Source organism: Rana temporaria, chromosome 3 (genome assembly GCF_905171775.1).
Source record: "Rana temporaria chromosome 3, aRanTem1.1, whole genome shotgun sequence".
NCBI classification, from domain to species: Eukaryota; Metazoa; Chordata; class Amphibia; order Anura; family Ranidae; genus Rana; species Rana temporaria.
The window spans coordinates 421,034,613-421,060,970 of record NC_053491.1 but is presented as its reverse complement, the minus strand read 5'-3'; the positions used below and the strand labels follow the sequence as shown (position 1 = coordinate 421,060,970).

The following is a 26,358-nucleotide window of genomic DNA, read 5'->3' as shown; positions in this document are numbered from 1 at the left end:
GCAAGTGTTGGACGCGATCGCCCTTTGCCAGTCTACCCTAACCTCTAGGATAAAGGAGGTGAAGATCGACGTCTCCCTGATCCGACAGGATATCCACAAGCTCCGCGACAGGGTGACCGAGACTGAGCGCAGGTCACCATCAAACAGCTGAAATACCAACTGAACTTGGTCCTCTCCAAGCAGGACAATATGGAGAATCGCCTCAGGAGATGCAACCTGCGCGTCATGGGAATTCCCGAGAAATCGGAGGGAGAGGATCAGCATTTCTACAGGACATTGACATCCCTTCACTCGCACCCCCTAGATTGCCCTACTGGAGGCGCCAATCACCACAGATTGTATCGCAGAGGCCCTGGTGCAGCTCCCCGCCTCTAAGGAACCTGGCTCAGACGGACTCCCCCTCGAGTTCTATAAACAATTTAGTGTCTTATCCTAAGACTTTGTAAATTGTACACGCACGTATTCGATACAAACTCCCTCCCGGCGTCCATGGTAGAAGCCCTCATCGTACTTATACCTAAACCAGGCAAATACCCGCTGTTCCCTGAATCATACAGGCCCATATCTCTCCTCCAGCTTGATGTTAAAATACTTGCTAAAATCCTAGCTCTGCGCCTCAACAAAGTCATCCTCAGCCTAATACACCCCGATCAGACTGGATTCATGCCAGACAAAAACACGGCCTTCAATCTCAGACTGCTCCACATGAACCTCCAAGCCCAGCATGCAGAGATGGGCACCAGAGTGGTGGTCAGTTTGGACGCTGCTAAGGCGTTCGACTCTGTTGAGTGGAGCTACTTGTGGGAATGCCTCCGTAGATTTGGCCCGAAATTTATTAAGTGGCTCCAACTTCTTTACCAAGCACCTTCGGCGCGAATCCAGGTTAATGGCAGGGTCTCCACCCCCTTCCCACTCTTCCGTGGCACATGCAAAAGGATGCCCCTGTCTCACCCCTACTCCACGCCCTGGCAGTGAGCCCTTGACTATAGCCCTTAGAAGTCATTCGGGCATCAGAGGCCTCCGCTGTGGTCAGCTGACTGAGGTTGTTGGCCTCTACGCTGACAATATGCTTCTCAAACTGCAAAACCGTCTCCCCCAAACTTACCACCTTACCCACCTGTATATCCTCCACAGATCATACCTGACGCCCTATTACATTTCCAAATACAGACATGGGCATGACCCCAACTGCCCCAGCTGCAGCCACCCCAATGCCTCCTACCACCTGCTCTGGACAGGCCCGTCCGTACAAGTGTCCTGGACCCAGGTGATCCGGTTCCTTCATGACCGCATAGGCTCCCCCCTGTCCCTCTGCCCCTGTCTGTGTGTGCTGAAGCTCGTCTCACTCCCTGAAGGCGAAAAATATATAAACATATTTCTGCAAAAACGTTCCACACCAGGCTGCAGATCGCCAGGATGTGGATGAGGGGGGAGACTCCCCCCACACTGCAGCAATGGATTAGAGCTGTTAACATCACCCTCCCCTACAAAAAAGGCTGCAAATCTTCGTTCTCCTTTGAATTTGTATCTGGCTTTGGTTATCTGGAGTAGATTTTTTCGAATTAATCATGCCTCGTTTCAGCCAGGTTGGCACCATGCCCTCCTTGAATGACTGGGTTATGAGCTGCGTGATAGCTGGTGCCAAAATATCGGCACATTCTTTCAGCAGTTTAGTGGGGATGATATTAGGCGCTGTGCTATTTCACAGAGTACCGATGATATTTTTAGAGGCAAGAGCATGAGACTCTTAATCTCAGGGTTCGAGCCCCCAAGGGGGTAAACGACCCTCACGATACCCCTCAAGACTGTCTCGAAATGATGAAGATGGAAACTAAACACCTGCCAACAGTTAGCAGAGTGCCTCTGGACGACCCTGACCTGACTATGTTGATGGATCAAGATATGCAAGATCATGGTGGCTTTTGTTTTTTTTTGAGTGAAATTAGTTAATTGCGGCGGATTTATGTGATTAGGTTTGTGATTTGGGGGGGGGGGGTCCAATGACGGTTCTATTTTGCTAAATATTTTCACGGATTTTTTCTATTTTGTTAATGAAACAATCCGATAATTGAATCAGAATTCGGGGCCTCTAGACAGACTGGGTTCATGGTCTGGGTGACTAGATTGAAGAGTTTGCAGGGGAGGTTTAGGGCATTTGCGATGATATTGGAAAAAAAAAAAAAAATTTTGGGCTTTAAAGATTTCTTTATGGTATTTCTTAGTTATTACCTTATAAATGGTGTAGTTTTCCTCTGAAGAGCTTCTTTTCCAAGCTGCTTCCGCTCTTCTGCGCTCTTGCTTCAACAACGACAGCTGGTCGTTAAACCAGCTGGAGTTGTTTTTCCGGATGCACGTTTTGGCGCTACCAAGTCTGCTGACTGTAGTAGAGCCTTGTGTATGGACATGCATAGAACATGGGGTACAGCTAAAGCGTTTTGGGGGCCGCACCCCCTTCCTCAGAGCTAGGCTGCGCAGCTCACTGTTCAAATTTCGGCAATGCAGAGATGAATGAGATCCCTCATGTGCATGGGAGTTACTTCAACTTGGCCAGGCGAATAAAAATAGCCAACGATAGGTGCACAGAAGCCAACATTTTTACTTGCCAGTAAATTCCACATCTTGCAAAGTATTCATAGATCATAAGTTATAGGCTTGTACCCTCATGGATTTAGGCACGGGCAAGCTTTTGAGGAAATATACTGAAGATGTAAGTGTGTGGGGACGTGGCCTGGGCAGCAACGTAGAAGGACGCATGTGTCCTGAGCTCCGCTTCCAGCTTATCCTGTACACAATATCCTGCGTGCCCAATGCTACTCCTTCCTTCTGCAACTCTCCGGATACTGAAAAGCTCAAAAAGTACCAACACATCTAGTGGATTGGCCCTCTGCAGTAAATGGCACAGTTGGAAAGGCCTTACATGCAAAGAAATAGGAACAGGAGTTGTAAAGCCACCAATCTGGACAAGCTGTAATTTAGACACTGGGTGGCAAGGAGTGTAATTTTTCTTTTTTTTTTTTTGCGATGCATAAAATGAGGCAAAGAAATTTGCCTGCTATACTTTACAGATGGAGGTGTGCTGCTGGCAGATGTGTTGCAAGGATCTGTGATACTCTTTGCTATACTATTATCCCTGTCAGTGGAGGCTGCTAAGGCCATGAGACATCGTGGGGGTAGACATGAAAGGTGAGGAGTAAGAAGAATTGTGTCCCTTGTGTTTAGCTTTCAGGTACTCATGCCAATGGGCTGAGTGGTGGGAGGTTAAATGCCCTGTCAAGCATGTGGTACCCAAATGGCTGGTGTTTTTGCCACACTTGATCTGCTTGGGCCAGAGATTGCAAATTGCTGTTGCAACGAATTGCAACAGTAAAATCGGCTGCATATGTGCTGAAAATAAAGGCCCACACAGCTGAGCTGTGGGAAGTGTTTCGGGGGATAACAGCTCCACAATCTGATGGAAAAGGGTGACTGTTTTCTACTCTTCCATGAAGGCTACCTATGGAGGGCATCCCGACTCGTTAGGATTGTTTCTACCTTTCACATCCCTTCTCTGCTCCATCTGGCACTCTAGTCGCATCAGTGACATCATCTTCCCCTCCATCCTCATAACTGGAGCCACTGTGGCAATACACTGCAGCTGGGGGAACACGACTGCCAATGTGTTGTTCATCAGTGTTCTCCCCCTCTCTGTAGGCTCATGTTTCTCCTTTCCTTTACCTCAGAACCAACATCAGACTCAAGTGTTTGTGCAATCCTCAAGAAGCAAGTGGCTGATGCCTTGTTTAACCACTTAAGACCTGAACCAAAATGCAGGTAAAAAGGACCTGGCCCGTTTTTGCGATTCGGCACTGCGTCGATTTAACTGACAATTGCGCGGTCGTGCGACGTAGATCCTAAACAAAATTGGCGTTCATTTTTTCCCACAAATAGAGCTTTCATTTGGTGGTATTTTACCACCTCTGCGGTTTTTATTTTTTGCGCTATGAACAAAAATAGAGTGACAATTTTGAAAAAAAAAAAAAAAAATTTTTTTTTCTATAATAAATTTTCCCCAAAAATATATAACAACGTTTTTTTTTTTCCTCAGTTTAGGCCGATATGTACTCTACCTATTTTTGGTAAAAATAAAAAAAATTGCAATAAGTGTATCAATTGCTTTGCGCAAAATTTATAGTGTTTACAAAATAGGGGATAGTTTTATTGCATTTTTATTAATATTTCTTTTTTTACTACTAATGCCGGCGATCAGCGATTTTTTTCGTGACTGCGACATTATGGCGGACACATCGGACAATTTTGACACATTTTTGGGACAATTGTCATTTTCACTGAGGAGAGATCCACTTTTTCAGGAAGTCCTCCTCAAAAGCATAACAGACCGCAAAGCATTTTGGAACAGAAAAAAACTTTTGCGGTCGATCCCATTCCTTGTACAATTTTTTTTCCAGATAAGGAACACAAGGAAACACTTTTGCAGTGCGGCCGGCTTGCGGAACCCAAAAGGGACCGACATCTCAAATGTCTCCGCAGAATACTCCATTTTCTGAGAATCCCGCACTGCAGTGATAAGAGCTTCCTCTAGCGCCCTATCATGCGCTGACCCTGATGCAGAGTCATCCTCACTGTCCATGTGGACTAGGCCTGCATCCTCTGACACCTCGGAACCAGGGTCGGGAGCAGTAGCTGGGCCCGATTCTGTGTCAGAGGCATCCCCAGAAGAAGGCGGGGGGGGGGGGCGCTTTTTAACCCCCCTCTGGCCACGCGCCGCTTCAATCCTGCAAACAAACGCCTCTAGGACTGCCGTCACAGCATCCACAGAGGCCGCAGTTACAGGGGCACTAAGGGTTAACTCTGGCATGTCCGGGGGAGAAGCATCCGGTTCGGACGCCATGCTGACCCACCCTATTGCCACCCATGGAATGCAAGGCAAGACCCACAGGCCACCCTCCTGGCCAAAGCAGAGAACAGAGGACTCACCACCCGACCAGGCCTGTACTGCGGCTGGCTGCTCCGTCCCTCAGGAAGTGTGCTGGAGCCGTTTGCACCGTTTTTCAGCCACTAGAGGCAAAAACCCATTCCAAAATGGCCACCGACATGCAAAAAGAGCATATGGGCTACAAGAAAATGGTCGCTGATCTCCAACAAAGGCGCCCGGCGCCGCCAAAATAGTATCCGTGATTGCAGTAAAAAAACACATACAGCGTGTGTGTGTGTGTGTGTGTGTGTGTCCCCCCCGCGCACACGGCAGCAAAACAGCACCCCCTAAGCAGACACAGCCCCCAGCCAATGGATGGAGCCCCCCAGGCGGACCCCCCACCTCACAGCCGACCCCGCCACCCAGAACGTGGGGATAAGAGGGAGAGGAAGGGAGAGAGGAAAGCAGGGCGGACTCCCAATCGACCTCCCCAGGATTCCACCAGCCGCTGCACCCTGCCAAAGCAGGGGGACTGCTACTTACCCGTCCTGCGACCACCGGCTGGAGGCATCCCGGACAGAACCAACGTCCGTGCAGTTACGGCATGGCTGTCGGCCCGGCACACTGAGCCCGGTCATATGTGTGCCCTGGAGCGTATAGCTCACCGGCCACCCCTGGAGCAACGGGGCATGTCGTGGACAACCCAGCGCATAGCTAAAGGCCGGCACACGCTTGATGGCCGAACTTGGGGGGGACTACAATGATCGAGGATCCAGCCTGTCACTCAGACGGCAGTTGATTGTAGATCTCAGGATCCAAAAATGCAGGAAAACAAAAAGAAAAGCAAGAAAATTGCAAAAAAAATCCCAAGAGCACAGAGGAGCCATGTCATTCTCCTTTGCTAGGCAGAAAAAAACTGAGGCTGCAGAGCAGAGTGGGGGATGTACCCGGGGGAACCGCCCCCTGGGAGGTACTGTACTATGTGGAGTGTAACACTTAACATGCTGTTTTTCTGCCTGGTCAATCTCCTAGAAAGGAGGATAATACCTTAAGGTCAATATGCTGCTGTATCCGTACATGAACGGAAGAGAAAACTGCGTCTGACAATTTAAATGGGGGGGGGGCAGGCAGGGGACAACAAAAACCACTCAGCAACCAAAAAAGGAATATACAACACTAAAATTTCATATAATGTGGTGTTAAACACGATACTAACACTACACAAACATTCATGGCCCTCCTCTACAGTGCTTGCAAAAGTATTCACCCCCCTTGGCTTTACACCTTTTTGTTACATTACAGCCTTTAGTTCAATGTTTTTTTAATCTGAATTATATGTGATGGTTCAGAACACAATAGTCTAAGTTGAAGTAAAATTATAAAAATATTCACCCACTTTGTTATGAAGACCATAAAAAGCTCTGGTGTAACCAATTACCTTCATACGGTACATAATTAGTGAAATTATGTCCACCTATGTGCAATCTAATGTCACATGAGCTGCCATTACATATACACACCATTTTGAAAGGTCCCAGAGGCTGAAACACCTAAGCAAGAGGCACCACTAACCAAACACTGCCATGAAGACCAAGGAACTCTCCAAACAAGGGACAATGTTGCCGAGAAATACAAGTCAGGGTTAGGTTATTAAAAAAAAAATCAATCCGTAGGAGCCCCATCAAATCTATCATAACCAAATGGAAAGAACAATCCACACCTGCCAAGAGACGGCTGCACACCAAAACTCACGGACCAGGCAAGGAGGGCATTAATCAGAGAGGCAGCACAGAGACCGAAGGTAGCCCTGGAGGAGCTTCTGAGTTCCACAGAAGACATTGGAGTATCTGTATATAGGACGACAATAAGCTGTACGCTCCATGGAGTTGGGCTTTATTGCAGAGTGGCCAGAAAAAAGCCATTACTTTCAGCAAAAAAAATGGCACGTTTTGAGTTTGCGAAAAAGGCACGTGGGAGACTCTAAAAATGTTAAAAGGAAGGTGCTCTTTTCTGACGAGACTAAAATTTAACTTTTTGGCCAAAGAAAACGCTATGTCTGGCGCAACCCAACACATCACATCACATCACCCAAAGAACACCATCCTCACAGTGAAACATGATGGTGGCAGCATCATGCTGTGGGGTTGTTTTTCAGCAGTTGGGACTGGGAAACTGGTCAGAGTTGAGGCAAAGATGGATGGTGCTAAATACAGGGATATTCATGAGCACAACCTGTACCACTCTGATTTGCCTTCCAGCAGGACAAAGACCCTAAAACACACTGCTAAAGCAAAACTTGAGTGGTTTAAGGGGAAACATGTAAATGTGTTGGAATGGCCTGGTCAAAGCCCAGACCTCAATCCAATAGAAAATCTGTGGTCAGACTCAAAGATTGCTGTACACAAGAGCAAATCATCCAACTTGAAGGAGCTGGAGCAGTTTTGCAAGGGGAAATGGGCAAAAATCTCAATGGTAAGATGTGGCATAGAGACTTATCCAAAGTGACTTGGAGCTGTGATAGCCGCAAAAGGTGGCTCTACAAAGTATTGAATTTAGGGGGCGAATAGTTATGTACATTGACTTTTTCTGTTATTTTGTCCTATTTGTTGTTTGCTTCACAATTAAAAAAAAAAATCATTGTCAAAGATGTGGGCATGTACTGTAAATTAAATGATGCAAAGCCTCAAACATTCCATGTTAATTCCAGGTTGTGAGGTAACAAGTGTTAATTTTGATTTAGTTTTAGTCTTAGGACTAAACTGACATTTTAGTTTTAATTCCATTGAAGTCTTCTGCAATTGTTTTAGTTTTAGTCGTATTTAGTCGACTAAATCTTCAGTATATTTTAGTTGACGAAAATGTCCTACGTTTTAGTCGACTAAAATCTCCAGTACATTTTAGTCGACCAAAACTCATTTTAATTGGTTAAAATCTAATGAGTATAATTAAATTGTAATGCATTAGTTAACATTTCTCTACAATTACCAAACTCATATACTGCAGGAGTCAAAAATCGAATAGGTTATTATTTATGGTATTGAGGTATGAGCATGCACTACAGACCAGTGTAAATTTTGAAGTCAAATTTCAATTTAGTTTTAGTCTTAGTCTTTTGACTAAAATGGCATTTTAGTTTTAGTTGTATTTTAGTCATCTCAATTGTTTTGGTCAACAAAATTAACAATGGGTAACAAAACACAAAAAATGCCAAGGGGGTGAATACTTTTGCAAGGCACTGTATCTCCACTCTAACAACACACTGCAAAAGCTTCCTATGGGCATGTGAGGTGGGACTATGAGCATTGAGCCGTGATTGGACAAAGTCATTCCGACTCTGTGCCCAATTAGGGTCCTAGAACACACTCTACAGCAGGCCCTGCAAATTCAGGAGTTCGTAAAACGGGCAAACAGGCGGTGTTCGGTTTCTGTTTTTTTTTTTTTTTTAACAGAAACGTTTTTATTAAGACAAAAAGAAAAAAAGAAAAGAAAAATACAGAAAATAAAACAATAAAACTGTGGTACAGCAAAGGTTCAGTACATTAAGGAGCTCAATACAAAAATGATTACCAGGATAAGCACAGAGTAATATATTAGGGTAAGGCTGCCCACCCTAGGGTAAGGGGGGGGGGGGGATGTGGGAATCTACAAAGGCCCCCCGCCCATGAGGTACCTTCTGCATCATTAGTCTATCCTGGCTCACTGGCAGATGGTCTTTAGCATCATGGGACCAGAGGATATCTGCCTGAGGAGGCAACATCTCAAACATGTGGGAGGAGGTGGGGAGATCAAATCGTACCACAGGGTATCAGAGAGAGTCCAAGGCTATCTTCAGTCATGTCACTATACAGAGATTGCGCTAGCTGTCACCCACGACTTTCAGACCTTGTCAAACTTCTGAGGGCATTTGCGGCCCATATACGTCAGTTTGTAAAGAGGCAGTACTGAGTCAACCAGTGCAAGCCACTGAGCCACTGTAGTTTTCCACTCCAATTTCCACTGACGCAGCAACGCCTTCCTGGCATAAAAACAGAGATAAAACAATTGCAGTCTAGCATGTGTAGACTGAGTCACACATTCTGTGATACCCAAAAGGAGAACTTTAGGATCCAGTGATACCTGAAGTTTAGTAGCAGCGTTAATTTCCACCACTACCCCACCCCAGTAGCTCTGGATGACGGGGCAGGCCCAGATGACATGGTAAAATATTCCTACCGTCTGCTGGCATTTCGGGCACAGGTCTGATTGAGAACGGAATATCCGGGCAAGCCGTTGGGGGTGTAATAGGCCCTATGTATAAACTTTAGTTGGATAAATCTGTCCCTAGCAGAAATTACTGTCGGTATGTATTGGGACAGCGCAAACTCCCAGTCTTCCTCTGACAGGTCCGGAATTGTCTGTCTTCCAAACCCGATGGGGACTCCCCTCCCGATTCTTCACAGGTGAGGCAAAGGAAACTGTGCCTGCGCCGCATGCTATAGCTGCAGATACCTAAACAGCATCCACGAAGGGAGCCGAAATGCTGCGTGCAGCTCCGGGAAAGGGAGCAGCGTCCCGGCAGGCATAATGTGTTATATCTTCACTATCCCAAACCTGGCCCCACAACGGGGCATGAGGAGAGATGGAGTCAGGGGCCGCAACAGCCGCAGCGACCCTGTCCCAAACCTGAATCGTAGTACGCATAGGGAGAGTTACCTGTGAGACAGCCTTGGGTCCTCTATACACCAAATTAGTAAGAGTTAAGTAGGAGCCCACAGCTGCAGCCTCAAGGTTTACTGCGGGGATTAGTCCTAGTCTGCCGGAACCACCAGCGAACAGTGACCAGTGACCAGTACCGCCGCCCAATAATACTTCCTGAAGGAAGGTAAAGCTAGTCCTCCCGAGGACAGAGGAAGCTGAAGCTGTGCTACCCTGGGAGCCCCCCCAATCCAAATAAATGAGGAGACTATGCCGTCAAGCATATGGAAGGAGGCAGGAATAGGGACCGGGGTATTCCAAAATATGTACAACAATTTAGGAAGGAATACCACCTTTAATAAATTTACCCTTCCCACCGGTGTCAAGGGGAGCATTTTCCAGGCCTGGCATTTTACAATCAGGGTTTGCAGAACCGGGTATAAATTGTCATTCAGATAGTGCGCCAGATTATTGCTAATATCGATCCTAAGATATCGGAATTCGGAAGTGCCACTCTACCGAGTCAAAGGCCTTCTCTGCGTCGAGTGAGGCCACCGCCCCGCAAGTGTTTTGTTCGCGGAAGAGCGCTATATTGGTGTGGAGCCTGCAAATATTTATGTCTGTACTCTTTCCTGCCATAAATCCCATCTGGTCACCATGGATTAGTGAGAGGATCACTGTGTTCAACCGATTGGCCAGGATCTTAGTCAGGATTTTGGCATCCACATTAAGTAATGATATAGGCCGATAGGACGAACACAGCTCCGGATCCTTCCCAGGCTTAGGTATTACAACAATCACAGCCTCCATCATAAAAGTGAGCGTGGAGTTAAAGTGGGGGCCCACCACCAACAGGTTGGTTTTGTAGAACTCTGTGGGGAGTCCATCGGGAACAGGAGTCTTGCCTGTTTGTAGAGATTAAATAGCCCCCTGGACCTCCTTCAGCGTAATGGGGGCCTCAAGGGTCCGGCTAGCCGTGGGAGTCAGGGAAGGGAAGTCTAGAGCATGCAAGAATGTGTCTCTGGTCATACTTTTACTTGCCCCGAAACGTTCGCCCAACACTACACATGACCCTAAGAAAGTCCAGATAATCTGGCAAGGGCCACAGAATGTTCTGTTTCAAATGCCAATTTAAGCATTCACATACCTCCTTAGACACACAGTCTGCCTACACAGTATGGTCACTTGCTAACTTGGCACCTTCCACAGGCAGCAGACAGAAGAGCTCTTTCCCTCATAATTAATCTTTAACAGCCAAGTCGTCAAAGCCAGTGAAAATAAAGCAGGATGGAATATGGGCCCTTGTGAAAGAAGGGTTGGATGGTTCAGTAGAGCCCATGAGAAGTCTGTTAACAGTCTATGTTCAAGTACCACACCTTTTTGTGAAAAATCAGCGCAATGAGGATCACTGGTATGCCTTCCCCCTCTATCTGTCACAGTAATTGAGGTAGGCGTTTATGTGAGGGGTGTGCACAAATTAGTCTGAACTTATTCCACACTGATTAGGGCATCTAACCCTGAAGGCTGAAGGTTCCTAGAATCCGAAAACTAACCTGTCCAGTTTTTGATAAAGTCTGAATGACAGTATGTGAGAAGTGACCTCAAAGCAAGCGTGAAAGAGAACCTGGTTGATGGAGAGTGTGATGAGGCTGAAGCATTATGGGTGGAACTGCATACAGATGTGCGTAGTTCAAAATTAATCATTGGAGTTTGTTATAAACCACCCAATGTTAATGAGGAGGTGGAGACTCAGCTCCTTGCACAGATGGAAAGGGCTGCAAGGTCTGGGACGGTGATAATAATGGGGGATTTTAACTACCCAGAAATTGACTGGATTAATGGCACTTCTGGGACAGTTAAAGGACAAAAATTTAAAAACCTATTGCAGGACAATTTTATGGTGCAGTTTATTGAGGCCCCAACTAGGAATGATGCCCTGTTGGACCTGATAATTTCAAACCATGCAGAGCTTATTACTAATGTTCAGATAAAGGAACACCTGGGTAGCAGTGATCATAACATGATTTCATTTAATGTTAACTATAAGCAAGAAATACATACAGGAAATATTAAAACACTAAATTTTAAGAGAGCAAATTTTCCAAGGATGAGGGCTGCTCTCCAGGACTTGGACTGGGAGGGACTATTGGCACAGATGAACACAGAACAGAAATGGGAATTCTTCAAAAAGACTGTGTGGAACCTCACTGCAAAGTATGTTCCCATGGGCAATAAGTTTAAAAGGCTAAAAATAAAACCTATGTGGCTCACGGTCAAAGTTAAAAAAGCTATAAACAATAAGAAAGTAGCTTTTAAAAAATATAAAAATGAAGGAACACTAGTGTTGTTTAAATGTTACAAAGAATATAACAGGATATGCAAAAAGGAAATCAAGGATGCAAAAATTCAAAACGAACGACAGATTGCAAAAGATAGTAGGACAAACCCCAAAAAATTCTTTAAATATATTAATAGTAAAAAGGTGAAGTCTGAGCATGTAGGCCCCTTACAAAATAATCTAGAGTGGGTGACTGGGGACAAAGAGAAGGCAAATTTACTAAATGTTTTCTTCAGCTCTGTGTATACAATGGAGCATGGGGGAGCTCATGTCCAAAATGGGGGTGGGAGTGACACAGCCCCAAATCCACAATGGCTCAAAAGTGATATGGTCCAGAAATATTTAGACAGAATAAAGGTGGATAAAGCACCTGGACCTGATGGCATCCATCCACGGATCCTAGGTGAGTTGAGCTCTGTCATTTCAAAGCCACTGTATCTAATATTTAGGGACTCATTAAAGACAGGAATAGTACCACTGGATTGGCGCAGGGCCAATGTGGTGCCCATATTTAAAAAGGGAACAAAGTCTTTACCAAGTAACTATAGACCTGTTAGTTTAACTTCTATAGTTGGGAAGATACTGGAACGTTTAATAAAAGACCACATGGATGAGTTCTTGCAGGAAAAAAACTATTTAAGCAGCAGACAACATGGATTCATGAAAGACAGAAGTTGTCAGACAAACCTGATTTCCTTTTATGAAGAGGTAAGTAAAACCCTGGACAGAGGCGTGGCTGTGGACGTGATATATTTGGATTTTGCAAAAGCGTTCGATACAGTTCCGCACACACGGCTCATGTGTAAGGTAAGGTCTACAGGATTGGATATATCAGTTTGTAAATGGATAGAAAACTGGCTGAAAGACAGAATTCAGAGAGTTGTGGTTAATGATTCTTACTCTGAATGGTCCAATGTTATGAGTGGTGTACCCCAAGGTTCAGTGCTGGGACCCTTACTTTTCAATATATTTATAAATGATATTGGGTTTGAGATCAAAAGTAACATTTCTGTCTTTGCAGATGACACCAAGCTATGCAGTGGAATAACGTCCTTACAGGATGTCTCCAATTTACAAGCCGACCTCAATGCTCTGTCTGATTGGGCGACTAAGTGGCAGATGAGGTTTAATGTAGATAAATGTAAAGTTATGCACTTGGGGGCTAAGAATATGCATGCATCATACATACTAGGGGGAGTACAACTGGGGGGGTCTGTAGTGGAGAAGGATCTGGGGTTTTTAGTTGATCATAAGCTCAATAATGGCATGCAATGCCAAGCTGCGGTTTCCAAAGCGAGCAAAGTCCTTTCTTGTATTAAGAGAGGTATGGACTCCAGAGACAGAGATATAATTTTGCCCCTGTACAAATCATTAGTAAGACCTCATCTGGAATATGCAGTTCAGTTTTGGGCACCAGTTCTCCAAAAGGATATAGGAGAACTGGAGAAAGTGCAGAGAAGAGCAACCAAACTGATAAGAGGCATGGAGGAGCTCAGCTATGAGGAAAGATTAGAGGAACTAAATTTATTCACTCTTGAGAAGAGGAGAATAAGGGGGGATATGATCAACATGTACAAATATATAAGAGGTCCATACAGTGAACTTGGTGTTGAGTTATTCACTTTACGGTCATCACTGAGGACAAGGGGGCACTCTTTACGTCTAGAGGAAAAGAGATTTCACCTCCAAATACGGAAAGGTTTTTTCACAGTAAGAGCTGTGAAAATGTGGAACAGACTCCCTCCAGAGGTGGTTCTGGCCAGCTCAGTAGATTGCTTTAAGAAAGGTCTGGATTCTTTCCTAAATGTACAGAATATAACTGAGTACTAAGATTTGTAGGTATAGTTGATCCAGGGTAAATCCGATTGCCTCTCGGGGGATCAGGAAGGAATTTTTTCCCCTGCTGTAGCAAATTGGATCATGCTCCGCTGGGGTTTTTTGCCTTCCTCTGGATCAACTGTGGGTATGGAGTTGGGTGTATAGGATTTTACTGTGTTTTTTTATTTTTTGTTTTTTGTGGTTGAACTGGATGGACTTGTGTCTTTTTTCAACCTGACTAACTATGTAACTATGTAACTATGTAACTATGTAAATCTACACCTGGCATTCCCCACCAAAGAAAAGCTGGTGAAATACCACCACATGGAAGGACCAGTATTCGGAACCCAACCTTTGGTGACTTAAGAGGACCCCTTGCTAAATGTCCACACAGGAATGTGTACCGCAGACAGGGCCAAAGGATGTAGTTGTGCCCAAGTCAGAATGAACTCTGCTTCTCAAAAGAGTGGTCCGAGTCTTATAAACGCCTTGATTTATGTACACCACTCTTATGTCAGATTGGATCCTGGCAGTCCTGGAGTACAGGGATCCAGTGCTGAAAGGTAAGCTGAATTGCCCTGAGCTCCAGGACATTGCTTAGCATTCGGGCTTTCTTTGACAACCACATCCCATGAACTGACATGACAGACACAGCTCAAGCAGTGTGTGGTAGAATTTTGAATAAAAAAAATAAATCTTGAAAGCAAGGAAATAGCTAGCAAAAAATGGTCAAGCCTTTCCCAGTAGAGGAAATGCATCTATCATCCCAGGACACCAGGAAAAAAAGGCATGCTGGGAGTAGGAAGTGTTATACCAGGCTGGTCACTCTTATTTGCCAATTTTCTAATTATTTTGTAGGTGGAAGTATAACTCAACAGTCTAAATGCTGTGTCCCTTAATAAACAAGAAAGAAAAGAAATTTGCTAAAGAAAACTGTAAAGAGTGAGGTATCGTGACAAAGATAATGAACCTTAATAGCGTGTTTTTAATCTTTTCTACTTGTGCCCTAGATGCTCCAGTCCGCTGCCACAGAAATACCACAGTACTTCCTAGTATAGGGGAACATACTGCAATGTGAACCTCTAACTTTGCCCATTGTGGTTCAAGTTAAATAGCATGCTTTCTTTTATTTCGTCTCTACTAAAATTTGCTTTAAAGCGGATGTGCCATGGGAACAAAATATTAAAAGTCAGCAGCTACAAATACTGCAGCTGCTGACTTTTAATAATAGGACACTTACCTGTCCTGGAGTCCAGCGCCGATCGCAGCAGAGCACGAGCGATCGCTCGTCACTCTGCTGCTCCCCCCGCCATCCACGCTGAGGGAACCAGGAAGTGAAGCGCTGCGGCTTCACTGCCCGGTTCCCTACGGCGCATGCGCGAGTCGCGCTGCGCCCGCCGATTGGCTCACACGCTGTGTGCTGGGAGCCGAGTGTTCCCAGCACACAACGGGCGACAGACGGGATGTGACGGAATGCCCGTCTTTTTCGCCCGTATCGTGTGGCCGGAAGTGGGTGCAAATACCTGTCTTTAGACAGGTGTCTGCACCCCCCTCCCCCCTGAAAGGTGTCAAAAGTGACACCGGAGGGGGGGAGGGTTCCGATCAGCGGGACTCCACTTTAGGGTGGAGGACCGCTTTAAGCCTGTAAGCATTTAACATATGCTAATAAAATAAATTCTATCCTTGAGGGATCGAGTTGATGTGGTAATCCTAGCAACATGTGTGTGCCAGGAGTAACTGTTTTTTTCTAAAGTTTGTTAGTAGTGTGAAAGGAGGTTTAGCAGTTTAAAAATAATTAAATGAGATTATACTCATTTTGGTATGTTTAAAACGTGCACTTGTTTGTACTTTGATCACAATTTTGTTGTCCATGCATAATGAGTAAGAATCATTCAATAAAAATTAGACTTACTTACTGGTAATGTCTTTTCTGGGAGACTCAGGACAGCAACCTATGAGAGACCTTGGCTCCTCCCTTCTTAGGAAACACCGCTCCAGCCTAGATTTAAAAGGCATGCTTCCCCACCGGCTCCTCGGTTCTTCAAGAGCAACTCCGGCCAGCTGGGGAGACACAAGAACACATCATACACCATAAATAGCTTTTTTGATGGTTCCTGAGTCAGGAACCCAAAAGGAAAACCAAAAAGGGTGGGTACACGGTGCTGTCCTGAAAGACTCCCAGAAAAGACGTTACCAGTAACTCTAATTTTCCCATATCGTCTTTCAGGACAGTAACCTATGAGAGGATAAGCGAGCACTTACCCTTAGGGTAGGACTACGGCTTACAGGACTGTGTCCAAAAAGCCCGATCCCTTTGCTGACAAGATCAGCCTCTAGTGTCAGGTACAGGTAGGAGAGCTGAATCACGTTGCCACTGCACAGATCTGGCACGGAGTAGCCTCAGCTTCTCAGAGATCTTTCTACATATAGGCCCCAGGTACTGCTAGAGATTATAACCTTAATTTTTAAGAAGGAAACCACTTATTGACACATGAATCAAAGTTCAAAGTTCAAAGGAAGATCCCATGAGGGCCTACAATGAGTAACATTTGGTCCTACGTGGGAAAACTGCAGACCTAACACTGGTCCGGCTGCCGTAATGCCTCCAAAACTCCGGTCAGTGGAGCATACAATATTATCTAAATAGATCCATCTTAGTAGCCTGACCACCCGGTTCCCAGAGCCTTCAGGATAGAGAACTGTGGTCCTTCAAGCCAGTGTGATACAATGAGAAAAACTGAAGTGTTCTATGCCCACCAGTAAAACTTTGGGTGGGTGAGATAGCATAGCACCTGGAGAAAATGCCAGCTCTGAGCAACAGCATCTACCCAAGAGCGCCAACCCTTTACTGGTTTAGGCCCAAAGAGGAGGTTTTTATATGAGGAAAACCAGAGTTCCTGGAGGAAACTGGAGATTCCAGGGTTAACCACCCTATAGATGGTTCCTATGGAAGTGACTGGAATTGCAAGAAGAGGACTAAACTGAGTTAAGTCATGACTTCTATCACCAGATGAGATCGGGTGCATAAAGGGTGCTGTGGACGTTGCCCAGTTTTTCTACATGGGTCACCCTTTAATTTCACAGAAAGGGCTCTGTTCCTGTCTGCTATGTGATTCAAGAATCGCCTCCCAGGAAAAAGAACAGGTCTACTGTGGGAGGGATATCACACAGTCTTGGACATGCAGTTCGCAAACCCACCACCTGGGGGGCTGCCCGTCCTCTTACTGACCGTGCATCACTGTGTGTCTACAATTGTGTCAGACAATATTCTGAGAGGCGATACCCCTTTCAGAAGAGAGTTCATTCCCTTGAGCATGGAATCCAACAATACCCCTCCGTCTCCCAGGACTAGGCCGGTAAGTCTGGATCTGTGGGGGGAAAAAAATGCGTCTGGAAGGAAAAGAGGGTACAAAATCAAAGCCTTCTGAGAAGCTGGACCATAGACTTCCCTGGCTTCCATTGGACCTAATGAACAGGAACGCCCTTTTCTATTGCTCTATCCCTGGTCGTGGAGCAGGAGTGTTTTTCTTGTCCTCCTGCAACCACCTCTTCCAGAGAAATTTTGTAGTGAGGGAGTCTACTGGATTTACCATCCAGGCCTTCTCCCACTTCTTAACAAGTGTTCTAGAAACCTGTGCATCTTACTAGGGTCTGGTCACCAAATATCCCATTTAGTTTCTTATATAAGGTGCATACAGGTGATGTGGCCATCAGGTACCCTCCTGCCGGCAACCCTGTACCATCAAAACACTAGTGAAACATGCAGGGTGCTAGCTTGGTTAGGATTCAAACTGATGACCTCAGAATTTAAGGCACAGTTTAGGTGCAACCCTTCAATCCAAGCTCTTTTTGTTTACAGTTTATGATTCGACCAGGAGAACCTGAAGACCCCTGCATGAAAATTTTAGGCAAGCTGGTTTGCTGGTCCTACACAGGCAACGTTTTCATTGCAGTGCCTATAGTGCAGACTGTGTGAGCTGACCCCTCTGGTCATGAGTGCACTCTACCCAGCCAATATTTCAGGTATATCAAACGCCAGCTTGAGTTTGGGGGACGTAAGATACCTCACACAAACACAAGCAGAACCCACAACATGATGCAAGTACTAGAATTTGGGGTTCTGAACTAACCATCCCAATGTTGCCAAGTAGAAGTGTCAGCCACCCACGCCTTCTCCCCTGGCTAGACACACCCAAATCACCAGGAGACCGCTCAGGGAACAGACTTTTAGCCCTGTCAAATCAGTGACCCAGAGCTGAAGTGTTAACTGCTGAGCCACTTCATAAAGTGACCGGGCAGACTCCCATGGCTGTACGGATTGTGAGCCATGACTTGCCTTTCATCAGCCAGCCTCGTGATTTACCACACAGTGCGATTTCAGTCATCCCCACTCCATACACCCCGTGCAGGAGGGAGAAGAAAAGATTCCCCTTCACCCAGTCCCTACTGGTTACAAAGGGGGGGGGAACACTCAAAGGATGTACATGGAAAGTACCAACACTTCAGGCTTGCCTGTGAGGTGCTGGTGCCTGCTTCGGCTGCCTGTGCAGGTGTTGCGGAAGAGTTCATCCCACCCATTTTGTGGTCCACAGTCACTGCTGGGTCTTCCCCTTTTTTTAAAACCAGACCAGCAGGGATGCCAAGCCAAAGTTCTCACCTCTAGGCAACAGAACTGCTACATGTCCAGCAGAAGGTGCAGATGCTGTGCAGTACCTATGATAAGAACGGCTTTCCCTCATTAGGATTTGAACTCGGGTCCCAGCAGCCAATCAGAGCCCTTAGCCTCAGAGTCTCCGGTGCCTGCTGATGACATCATACGCCCCGGAATAGACCCCGCTGGATGCTTCCTGTGGGCCAGCTTGAAGCGCAATAGCTCCCTCCCCTTGTCGCCCCTAGGCATGACAGCCATGCTGTCAGAATGAAAAAGGACGCCGCCATGTCGCCTATGGGATCGCGATAAATGGGGCAACCAAAAAAGGAAACCTCCGCAAAAAACAAGCCCCCCCCCCCCCCGCCGGAAGTGACGTCACTCGCCAATGCGACTTGCAAACAAAAATGCGAGGGGGAAACAGCTCCTCCTCTTGAGTCTCCACTGAGAACCTGAAAGCGGGCCCTCGAAGCATCCCATGACACACTTTCGGAGAGTCAGGGGGAGAGTCGGGCGTGTGTCAAACAGAAAAAATATTGTGGCTGCCAGGTAACCTCTTTCCGAGGCATTGCACCACCACTAGTCCCCAGAGACCTCTGTCCCCTTCCTGGACATACAGGCTTCAGCCTCCCTGGCTGTCTTTAGTCACGGTTCCTCGCAGTGTCTCCTTGTCAGAGGAAACACCGAAACTGAGGAGTCGGCAGGGAAGCATGCCTTTTAAATCTAGGCTAGGCGGTGTTTCCTACGAAGGGAGGGGCCGAGGTCTCTCATAGGTTGTGGTCCTGAAAGACGATATGGGAAAACACATTACATTGCATACATTCACCATGTCCTATTTTTAAAAGCATACATGTGAACTAGGTACATGCAGAAATGAGCAGGTTTACCATCTGGACAATTGTAAATGGCGCAGATTAACAATCTGTCCTGATATATATAATTTCTAATCAGATAAACTTGCACTAACTTCACATAACCTATGTACACACACCCCCCACCCCTGTGTATCCCCCTTCCCTCTTGTCTCATAATGTAAACTTACCCAAGTTGAATCTGTAGGATAGGCTAGGTGTCTAGTAGGTTTATTCCTATTACCTAAGCACAGTGGGAGTGTGCCTAAGCATCAGACCACCTTGTTCAATCTATATGTAGATACAAGCTTATGATCACCCAAAAATTATGCCGTGGTGTAGAAAAGGATACCCATATCTCCTTAAAAATGATCCTTACTTTTTTATCACCACATTATAAAAGGTAATGCACAAATCTGAACTGGGCTCCAGAATTTTTGTCATTTGTATTGTGATTTTGATTTTCTGTCCGTCAGTGCGGCGTTCACTCTCCAGCTCGACAGTCTACAAACAAAAGAAAGATAAAAACAGTAAATATTGTGCTTTATTGCTCCGTCTTACATTATGGTTTCTTAAAGCGGGAGTTCACAAGAAAAAAAATTTATAACATTAGATTAAGGGCTAATTTTACTAAGCAGAATCGGGTGTTTTTTTTTTTTTTTTTAATGAATGCAGTACTTACCGTTTTAGAGATCGATGTTCTCCCGCCGCTTCCGGGTATGATCTTAGGGACTGGGCGTTCCTATTTGATTGACAGCCTTCCGACGGTCGCATACAGCGCGTCACCAGTTGCCGAAAGAAGCCGAACGTCGGTGCGGCTCTATACGGCGCCTGCGCACCGACGTTCGGCTACTTTCGGGAACTCGTGATGCGCTGTATGCGACCGTCGGAAGGCTGTCAAATAGGAACGCCCAGTCCCGCAGCCCATACCCGAAAGCGGCAGGAGAACATTGATCTCTAAAACGGTAAGTACTGCATCCATTTTTAAAAAAACACCCGATTCTGCTTAGTAAAATTAGCCTCAATCTAATGTAAAAAATTTATATTTTGGGTGAACCTCCACTTTAAGTGTATGCATAAAGCACACGTGAGGCAAGATTCCAACCCTGCAGAATAAAGTGAAACACAAAAGCCCATTTCACGGGGGCGGAGTCTCTGAAAAGGGATTAGCAAAGGATTGCATTTCAAAGAAGGTTGCACAGTTTGCAGGTGTTCAGACACCACTGCTTCCTGAACTCCTGTTTTTTTTATCCCTCAATCCCAAGAGGGATTTTATATTGCAATACCTTTGGCACGTATTTGCAGGGCAGTCCTATTGATTTCAATGGGTATTTGTCAGCAGCACCACCTGCCAAATGCAACATGCTGAGTTAACCACTTGCCAACCGTCCGCCGTACATATACAGCAGGACGGCTCTATTGCGTGACATGACGTATCTGTATGCCATTTCTTGCTATAGCCACCGGGTAGCTATATCAGCGTGTCTGACGGACGCGATATCCACTCACGATGACTCTCCAGAGAGCGGTCTGCCGATGAAAACAAGGCAGATCGCCGTCCTGTCAGGTATGAACAGAGAAATTGAGTTCCTGCTAAGAAAGAACACAGATCTCTCTGTTCATACAGTGAGTTTATCCTCCACAAAGTAATAAAGCACCTCCTAGAGACAGTTAACCCTTTGATTGCTCCTAGTACCCCTTCCCTGACAGTGTAATTTATACAATGTCAGTGCATATTTTTAGCACGTATCACTGTAATAAATGTCACTTTTTTTTTGTCACAAAGACAAGACCCACAGGGCCAACATAAGAAAGAAAATGACAAAAACATAATGTATGAACACATATTGTACAACACATCACAACAGTATGTATTACTACATAGGGGGAGAGATTGACAGATTAGGTGAATCTCCAGAGTCTATATCACATCAAACTGTCTTGGTATATAGTTCTTCTAGACACAGTACAGTATACACTTTACTTCCGTATGAGAGCATGCCTGACTACGTGATGATAGAATAGAGCACTATTCCATGGATCTCGTCTTGTGGTTTTTCTCATTTTACAACAGTAAAGGCAGAGAGAAAAAGAAAAAGTAGCTGTAGACAAAAGGAAATAGAAAAAAGGAAAATCAAAGATGGGGGGGGGGTCCATGTAAATGGGTCCACAGGGTGGCCAATGTATAACATGGTTCGGTACATTTGTCGCATAGTAGAGATGCAAAAAGGAGAGATGCTGTAAATTTCAGGCATCTATGTCGTTTCCCAGGAGGGTCTGGCCCTCGTCAGGGAACACAAACAAGATCCATAGGGTACAAGTTTTGGGGTATTGGTCTCGCTGGTGTCTGGCTGTGAGGAAAAAGTCCTCCATTTTGTTTGTCTTCAACTTTTCTTATGCCCCGTACACACGATCACTTTTTATCATGAAAAAAAAACGATGTTGCCCACACACCATCGTTTTTGAAAAATGATGAACAAAGCGACGGCACTCTAAAGGGCAAGTTCTATTCGCCTTTGGGCTGCTTTTAGCTGGTTACTTGTTAGTAAAAGACGATTCGTGCTTTTTTGTCTGTTACAGCGTGATGAATGTGCTTACTCAATTATGAATGGTAGTTTTACCTCCCGTCTCATAACTTGCTTCTGGGCATGTGCGGGTTTAAAACGTCGTTTTTGCCCACACACGATCATTTTTTATGACGCAAAAAAAGACATTTTGAAAAAACGACAAAAAATTGAAGCATGTTCGAATTTTTTTATTTGTCGTTTTTCAGAAGACGGAAAACGATGTGAAGCCCACACACGATCATTTTAAATGATGTTTTTTAAAATGTCATTTTATTTCATCACAAAAAAACAACTGTGTGTACGCGGCATAAGACATAGATCAATGGTCGGTGCATGTGGGGATTTTCCAATGGAGTGGGAAACATGGCTTGGCAGCGTCAAGGAGGTGGCAGATCATGAATTTCTTAATACATTTTCGCCAGAATCTCTGAAGCATGTAGAAGAAAGAAAGCCGGGATAGGACGTTACGTGAATTTCTGTACGATTTGACAGACTCTCCAAAAGTCTGCGAGTTTGGGGCATGACCAGAAGATGTGTAGCAGGATTCCTCGATCCCTCTGGCACTGCCAACATAGGACGGATGTCGTGGGAAAGAATTTATGTAGTTGTGATGGGGTTCTCTATACCCCCTTGACAGAACTTCATAGTCAACTGTGTTTTTGTACAGATGGTGGATGAATCAAAGGATATAGAGTCGCTGGCATGGGTTAAAGTGGCGATTTAAATCCCGTTCCCACCCGATCAGACAGAGGTTGGAAGTCATCCGGGGCGCAATCAACAGGTTGTAAGCGAGTGAGCGTATGTGGTAGAGCACCAGTGTCTGAACAACCCGTCTCTATGGTTGAGAGGTTGGCCAGATTCGCTAGGGTGTGGTACAGATTTTAGGAAGCGACGTAGCTGGAGTAATCTCAAAAAATCCAAACGGTAAGGACCCGCAGGGTCTGAGAGTACTTATATGGACAACCATCTTCCTGTGGTCCAGAAGTGCGAGGTTTGGAATTAGCCTGATCTGATCAGATTCTGAAAGATCGAATCGCAAAGTCCAGGCGTGAATAGTGGTGTTCCCAATATAGGGACTAGGGCAAAGTTCCTAGATGAGAGAGAAGCCCGAGATAACTAACAGATTAGGGCAGATGCGAATAGAGGGACCAATGAGGGGGTGTCGTTTTTCATTGTTGGGTAGCGAAGCGCAACGCCAAGGTGCTCTATTGAGGGGTACGACACTTTGGGCCTGTCCCAATTGAGGCCACAGCTTGGAGTCATGGTACCGGCACCAGTCTATAAGCCTACTTGGATGTGTTGCATGGTAGTAAGTGCGTATGTCTGCCATTGCCAAGCCTCCATGTTTGGGCAGTGAAAGTAACATGCTGCTTATGCGTGGTCGTTTGCGTGCCCAGATGAACTCTATGAACAGCGAGTGCGTCTGTTTAAAGTAACTTGCAGGGATATGGATAGGTAAGGCCGCTGGAGGTGCAAGATGTGGCTGTGGTATACCGACCCCCATGGCCTCTGATTTGGTAAAATACATTTTTAGATTGTATAGCGCGCCGTAGATTTTGAATTTGCGTAGCAGGTTTGGGAGGGAGAGAGATGACTGGTTTGGTAAGTGAAAACATCATATCATCAGCATATGCTGATACTTTTTGTTGCAGTTTCCCACACTAACTCCAGTGACATCGGGGTTGAGCCGCACATGAGACAGAAAATGGTCCACGGACAGGGCAAAAAGGAGCGGTGACAAGGGCCATCCCTGTCTAGATCCGTTGGTGATCATGAAGGCGTCTGATGAAACTTCATTAGCCTGACCTTAGCTGATGGGCAAGAGTAAATGGAGGAAATCCAATTAAGCATATTGCGTCCCAGACCCACATGCTGTAAAACCGAGAACATGAAAGGCCAGTGAACACGATCAAAGGCCTTTTCCGCATCTGAACTTAGAAAAAAAGGGATTTTTAATACAGCTTACCTGTAAAATCCTTTTCTTGGAGTACATCACGGGACACAGAGCAGCATATTCATTACTATGTGGGTTATATGGAGTACCTTCAGGTGTTGACACTGGCAATCTCAAACAGGAAATGCCCCTCCCTATATAACCCCCTCCCATAGGAGGAGTACCTCAGTTTTGTAGCAAGCAGTATGCCTCCCAAAATGGTCCCCAAAAAGAGGGGTGGGAGCTCTGTGTCCCGTGATGTACTCCAAGAAAAGGATTTTACAGGTAAGCTGTATTAAAAATCCCTTTTTCTTTATCGTACATCACGGGACACAGAGCAGCATATTCATTACTATGTGGGATGTCCCAAAGCAATGCTCACAATGAGGGGAGGGAGAACATCTCCAAGACAAAAGGATTTAATTTAGAGAAATACTCAAATCATAATAAATCCAACTTAGTTGAGAAAAATAATCTTAAATTTTAAATTTAACTCAAAAAAGAGGAGCCCCCGGAATCCGAGGGTCTCAAACTGCAGCCTGCAGCACTGCCTGCCCAAAGGCTGTATCAGTATTCCTTCTTACGTCCAACTGGTAGAATTTTGTAAACGTGTGGACAGAAGACCAGGTTGCCGCCTTGCAAACTTGAGCCATAGAGATCTGGTGATGCGCTGCCCAGGAGGCGCCCATGGCCCTAGTGGAATGAGCCTTTAATGATACTGGAGGAGGCAACCCTTTCAAGCCGTAGGCCTGAGTGATTAATTGCTTAATCCACCTAGAAATGGTGGACTTTGCAGCTGCCTGCCCCTTCTTGGGCCCATCCGGTAATATGAACAGCACATCTGTTTTCCGGATCTTCTTTGTAGCTTTAAGATAGGCCTTCATGGCCCTGACAATATCCAAGGTATGCAGCAACCCTTCCTTTCTGGAAGTAGGTTTAGGGAAGAAGGATGGTAATACCAAATCCTGGTTCAAATGAAAACTGGATATAACCTTCGGTAGGAAGGAAGGATGAGGGCGGAGAACGACCCTGTCCTTGTGAAAAATAAGATATGGTTCCTTACAGGATAAGGCCGCCAGTTCCGATACTCTTCTTGCGGAAACTATGGCGACCAAAAATACTAACTTCCTTGTCAGTAAAACCAAAGGAATTTCAGCCAACGGCTCAAACGGTTGTTTCTGTAAACTTGACAGAACAAGGTTTAAATCCCACGGGCAAAGCGGGGATTTAACTGGAGGTTTAATACGTAAGACCCCTTGAAGGAAGGTCTTAACCAGCGAGTGGGTGGCCAGCGGCCGCTGAAACCACACTGACAGAGCAGAAATCTGTCCTTTGATTGTGCTTAATGCCAATCCTTTATCCACTCCTAGCTGGAGAAAACTTAAAACTCTATCAATGGTGAATTTGCGAGAAAGCCATCGCTTGGACTCACACCAGCCTACATAGGCCTTCCAGACCCTGTAATAAATCACCCTAGAGACCGGTTTCCTGGCTCTGATTAGGGTAGAGATTACTTTCTGAGACAGACCTCTACCCCTGAGAATCAGGGATTCAGCTTCCAGGCCGTCAAATTTAGATGCCGTAAGGCAGGGTGGAGGATCGGACCTTGCGATAGCAGGTCTGGCCGTAGAGGAAGAGTCCAAGGGTCTCCCACTACCATCCTTAAGATTAGTGAGTACCATGCCCTTCTGGGCCATGCTGGAGCTACCAGGATGACTGGTATGTGCTCCACCCGGATCCTGCGCAGCAGGCGGGGTAGTAACTGGAGCGGGGGAAACGCATAAAGAAGTTTGAACTGATGCCAAGGGCAAACCAGAGCATCGGTTCCGCAGGCCATCGGATCCCTTGAGCGGGACATGAACCTGTCTAGCTTCTTGTTGAGTCTCGATGCCATGATATCCACGTCCGGCACTCCCCATTTTTGGCAGAGTGCTTGAAAGGTTTGTGGATGCAGAGACCATTCCCCCGGCAATAGAGTCTGGCGGCTTAAGAAGTCCGCCTGAAAGTTGTCCACTCCGGGAATGAATATTGCCGATATGCAGGGCACATGAGCCTCTGCCCCTAGGAGAATCAAGCTCACTTCTCTCTGAGCGGCCTGACTCCTGGTTCCCCCTTGGTGATTTATGTATGCCACTGCCGTGGCATTGTCTGATTGAACTCTCACCGGGAACCCCTGCAATTTCGACGTCCAAGCCCTGAGGGCTAGTCGAACCGCTCTGAGCTCCAAGATGTTGATGGGTAAAAGCTTCTCTGGCCTTGCCCAAATACCTTGGCGAGTGGAACCATCCACAATCGCTCCCCAGCCCGTCAGGCTGGCGTCTGTGGTCACTATCTTCCAAGCCACTGGGTTGAAAGACTTTCCCTTCAGTAGATTCTGAGGGTCTAACCACCAACACAGACTTTGCCGGACTCTTGATGAGAGTGGCAACGGGATATCCAAGGCCTGTGGCCTTCTGCTCCATGCTGACAGGATGGCTGCCTGCAGGATGCGAGTGTGGCTCTGGGCGTATGGCACCGCCTCGAATGTAGCCCCCATCTTGCCTAGTAGTCTCATACATAGGCGAATAGTCGGTTCCTTCTTGCTTAGAACCAGTAGGATTAATTCCTTGATGGCTTT

General features: G+C 45.9%; 1 protein-coding gene across 1 annotated transcript in view; it reads right to left on the bottom strand.

The window, feature by feature from the left end:
• Positions 1–26,358, bottom strand: part of PIWIL2 (piwi like RNA-mediated gene silencing 2) — a 426,915-nt gene that overhangs the window by 278,099 nt on the left and 122,458 nt on the right. The window contains 1 exon segment of the mRNA XM_040346159.1: positions 19,621–19,745. Coding sequence (XP_040202093.1) covers positions 19,621–19,745 — 125 coding nt within the window.